The sequence below is a fragment of the Amyelois transitella genome, chromosome 24 (genome assembly GCF_032362555.1).
Source record: "Amyelois transitella isolate CPQ chromosome 24, ilAmyTran1.1, whole genome shotgun sequence".
Lineage (NCBI taxonomy): Eukaryota > Metazoa > Arthropoda > Insecta > Lepidoptera > Pyralidae > Amyelois > Amyelois transitella.
This window is the reverse complement of record NC_083527.1, coordinates 6,407,499-6,412,323: the sequence shown is the minus strand read 5'-3', so window position 1 is coordinate 6,412,323 and position 4,825 is coordinate 6,407,499. Positions and strand designations below refer to the sequence as shown.

The 4,825-nt window shown below is 37.7% G+C and overlaps 1 protein-coding gene across 1 annotated transcript; it reads left to right on the top strand.

Annotated features, from left to right (window-relative positions):
• The first annotated feature begins 3,500 nt into the window (after positions 1-3,500).
• On the top strand, positions 3,501-4,394 carry LOC132903353 (uncharacterized). The gene has a single exon (XM_060951418.1). It carries the CDS (start codon positions 3,501-3,503, stop codon positions 4,392-4,394), a length of 894 nt encoding a protein of 297 aa, XP_060807401.1.
• The last annotated feature ends 431 nt before the right edge of the window (positions 4,395-4,825 follow it).

Sequence of the window (4,825 nt, the reverse complement as noted above, 5' to 3'; positions counted from 1 at the left end):
ATAATCCTATTTTTATACCATTTTTCAGTCTGGACTGAATTTGTTTTATAAATGATAAAATAATAGAATGCCAGATGAACTAAATATCTCGAGTTCGAATCCCGGCTATTGCATGATGAGAAACGAACTTTTTCTAATTGGCCTGGGTCTTGTCTTGGATGTTTATCTATATAAGTATTTACTTTAAAATATGCCGTGTGGTTCCCGGCACTAATGAATAAAAGAATGGAACCACTTCATCTCGTTCCCATGGATGTCGTAAAAGGCGACTAAGGGATATGCTTATAAACTTCGGATTCTTCTTTTAAGCGATGGGCTAGTAACCTGTCACTATTTGAATCTCAATTATATCATTGAGCCAAATAGCTGAACGTGGCCTATCAGTCTTTTCAAGACCGTTGGCTCTGTCTACCCCGTAAGGGATATAGGCGTTATCATATGTATGTTCATAAAAATGCCACAATAACTTAACTGGTTTTTTTTAAAATTTTTGGTTTAACAAATAATAATTAAAATGAACTCAAATTAAAACTAGATTTCTGTTTTTCTATAAGTATCGAGGTTCATTGCTAGTAAAACAGTATAAGGCTGTATTAAATCTATTTCAAACGTGCTATAAAACTTTATAACAACTATAACTCACCTTTTGTGGTTTAGCTGCCTTCATGAAGAATTGAAATTGCTATCCTGGAATAGGTTATACTCGAGTCTTCACTCATAAATCCCAATCTGAGCTAATATTAAAAATGTTATTATGTGGATGGATAAATATAATAAACTAGCTGTTGTCCGCGACTTCGTCCGCGTTAATTTCGATTTTTCCTTGAGTTCAGTCAAATGACGATAACTTTTTTTTTGTGAACCGATTTTGATGAATAAAATTTTAAATGTTTTTCTGAGTTAAAACAAAGCAATCGGTGAAAGTTTTAAGTAAATCGGTTCAGTACTTTCGGAGATAAGCGTGATCAAACATACAGACAGACTTGACATAGACAGACATGAATACTTATATATGTAAACATCCATAAATAAGGTATTTCTCTTTCAGATTTCTTTGAACTGTTGATCAGATAAACCAAAGTTGCTGAGAAAAAGCTGGTGTTTATAAAGTGACCCAGTATTTTTTAAATAACCCATTTTTTTTAAAACCACTTTACCAACACCCGTTGACATGGATTGCCTTTCAACACGACAGGTTAAATATTTTGAAAATGTTCCTAAAAATTCAGTTAGCTCTGTAGGAACATAGATATATATCTTAATAGATTATGAAAGTACAAACACAAGTAATTTTTTTGATTTTAAGAATAGGATCGTGCGGTCTCGTCCCTAGCACGTTGTGAGGGGCGACTAAGTAAAAAAGCACTTTCTGCCTAAGGAGAAAAAAAAATACAGGAGAATGATGATGTGAAAGGCGATTAAGGGTCAATTTCAACAAACATGTTAACCATATGAAAAAAACAGTTGTTTTAAATCCAGAATTTCAGAAGTGAAGGTCCGAATGGTCAGAGCTCCTTTTCTTTAGTCACCGTCTACTATATTTACAGGAAGAAATGGCGTCTCTCCATCTCTCTCATCTTTGCGTGTTCCCCGTTGCACTTTTCAAGGACATGCTTCTGGGCCCAACTCCTATAGCATGTCACGCGCGACGCCGTTTTTATCGCGCGAAAAACTATTGCCGTTTCGCTTTTTATTACGACCTAAAACGGGACAGCGATAGTTCGTCGCAGGGGTGAGGTCAGTTAACTTCTTGTTACTTAGTCCGCTCTTTGGCGTTCTCAAATTGAAGTCCATTGACTACTAATATAAATGAAGAGATTACAGAAATCGCGATAATATAGATTAAAAAAAATAGAGTGTCTATTTCTATGCATGTCAATGGGAAATCTTATTGAATTTTCCAATCAGAGGTGCACCCAATAGTTTTACAACGTCAACTAAATTAGAATATTTTTTCGATTTTTAGTTAAACCATTTGACAACGTGCCGTGTGTTCCGGCAACTGAAGAATGGGACTCCTCCATCCCTTTACCATGGATGTCGTAAAAGGTGACCAAGGGATAGGCTAATAAACTTGGAATGGGCTAGCAACCTGTCGCTGTTCCAGGCACCGAAGAATGGGACCCCTCCATCTCTTTACTTTGAATGTCGTAAAAGGCGACCAAGGAATAGGATAATAAGCTTGGATTGGGCTAGCAACCTGTCACTGTTCCAGGCACTGAAGAATAGGACCCTTCCATCTCTTTACCTTGAAAATCGTAAAAGGCGACTAAGGGATAGGATAATAAACTTGGAATAGGCTAGCAATCTGTCACTGTTCCAGGCACTGAAAAATAGGACCTTTCCACATCTCTACCTTGAAAATCGTAAAAGGCGACTAATGGATAGGCTAATAAACTTGGTATGGGTTAGTAACCTGACACTATTTAAATATCAATTCCACATATAGCCATTCAGCTGAACGTGGCATTTCGGTCTTTCTCAAGACTGTTGGCTCTGTCTGCCCCGTAAGGGATTAAGTCGTAGTGTGTAAGCATAGCCCCGGACACAACTAGTATAGCGATAAACCACTTCAACACTTCGCATTTAATTGCCTTGCTAGGACACTCACAGGGCCGGATTTAGGACGAGATAATAAATAAATAAATATAGATAAAAATAAATAAATATAAATAAATAATTAAATATAAATAAATAATTAAATATAAATAAATAATTAAATATAAATAAATAAATAAATATAAATAATTAAATAAATAAAAATATACGGGACAAATTACACTGATTGAGTTACAAGGACAAGAAAATGAGTATATAACAGCTAGTAAGTTTGTGTAAATTCATTCATTCATTCATATAATCGCGTCTATATCCCTTGCGGGGTAGACAGAGCCAGCAGTCTTGAAAGGCTGAGGCCACGTTCAGTTGTCAGGATTAATCATAGAATCTATATTCAAATATCCCTCTTCGCCCAGTGACTTCTTAGTGAGTGGACGTGTGCGCGTAATTTTGCAATAATTCTGTGCAGTTATAGTAACAAGTGCAATCAATACAGTTTACTGGGGCTATTGACCTAAGTGCGACTTTCGGTTCCAAAGCATTAAATAAAATTTTAAAACATTCCACTACATTTCGCACGGTTTGACAAGCCGCGGAGCGGGTAAGCGAGCGGGGGGCCTCCTTCACCTCCGCGAGAACAAACAGCTGCATTTTTTAACTCTTTCCCACACCGCTCGCTTCTGCGGTCCGCTGCAAGCTACGACATTCTACATGTGCTACGGGCTACGAGCTACGAGCCCCACCATCAACTACTTGCAACGTGTGCGCGGGGCCCGGGCGGTGGAGCAAACCCTCTACGCCACTATACGTGTCGTAGCATATAGACTGCTTCAATCAGCACTACTTAACTCAGAGGTCTACGACATTCCTTTCCGTCGCCTGTGCTACGAAATAAGGTATTATCCGTTTAAGCATACTACGGCTGTTGTGTACTGTAATAGATGTCGATGTTAAAATTAAAACGTACTCCACCACAAACACCGACCTCGGCTTCTGCGCCAAATATTTCGGCCTTGGAGCTGGATACTCAAGTTGCGCAAACTTCATGTGAAAACGTTACATTAAGGAGTTTAAAACGCTCCCGTGATGATTTTGCTGAATTAAAAGAGTACTTACTTGATATCGTCACTGCGTCTAAGCAAGAACAGAATGCCAAGCTTAATACTTTAATCAGTGCAGTATCGGAAATCAAGGAACAAAATAACGATATACGCAACTCTGTGGAATTTGTTTCTGCCAAGTACGACGAGTTAGCTACAAAAGTGAGCTCCCTTGAAGAAGAACGAAAACACGATCGTGCGTACATAAAGGATCTTGAGACCAGAGTTGAGATATTGGAGCGACAAATAAAATCTTCATCTTTGGAGTTACGAAATATTCCATGTCAAAAAAACGAGACTAGAGAATATTTACTGAATATTGTTAAAGCTACTGGGTCAGCGTTAGACATTCGTGTGGAGCCGTCAGACATCAAAAATGTGTATAGAGTGCCTGGCAAGACTGAAGACAACAAACCAATTGTTGCTGAGTTGAATAGTGTCGGGTTAAAAGATAACCTTATCAGAGCGGTCAAAGCTCACAATAAAAGGAATCCCGAAAACAAGTTCTCAACCTCTAACCTGAACTTAAACGGTCCGTCTAAACCAGTATACATATCTGAGAGTCTTTCTTCAAAAACCAAAAAACTATTTTATTTGGCCAGGTATGCAGCATCGACCAACGGATATAAGTTCTGCTGGGTCTATAATGGCAAGGTCTTTCTTCGCAAATCCGAGGGTTCACCGCAGATACGCATAGGGTCAGAAGAGGATCTCAATTGTGCAATCACACAATAGTTTTTGTCCTGCTCGTTCATTACATCAAGAAAAACACTAGTTAGTGTTTTTCTTTTTATTATTATTTTTGTTTTGTGTACACTATACTACGTGTTATTTACTTAACATTTTGTAATCACTCCACACGCTCGGGAAAGAGGTATCTCCTTCGGGGTTGATTTGTTCTGCAATTAATTAATCAGAAAAAAACTAGTAAACATATTAAATTTATTCGTTTCCCTACACCTTTGCATTTGCCTATATCTTCTTTTGGCATTATATATATATCTTCTCTTTCTAATTATAATAACTCTTATACAATGGAGGAAGTTCTTAACCAAATAGATGAACTTTCAATAGCTAGGGCCGTAACGTGTAGTCCCGAACAAGTGTCTAATACCATCTTGAGCTCAAATAACAATCTAACTGTACTTACCCAAAACATACGTAGC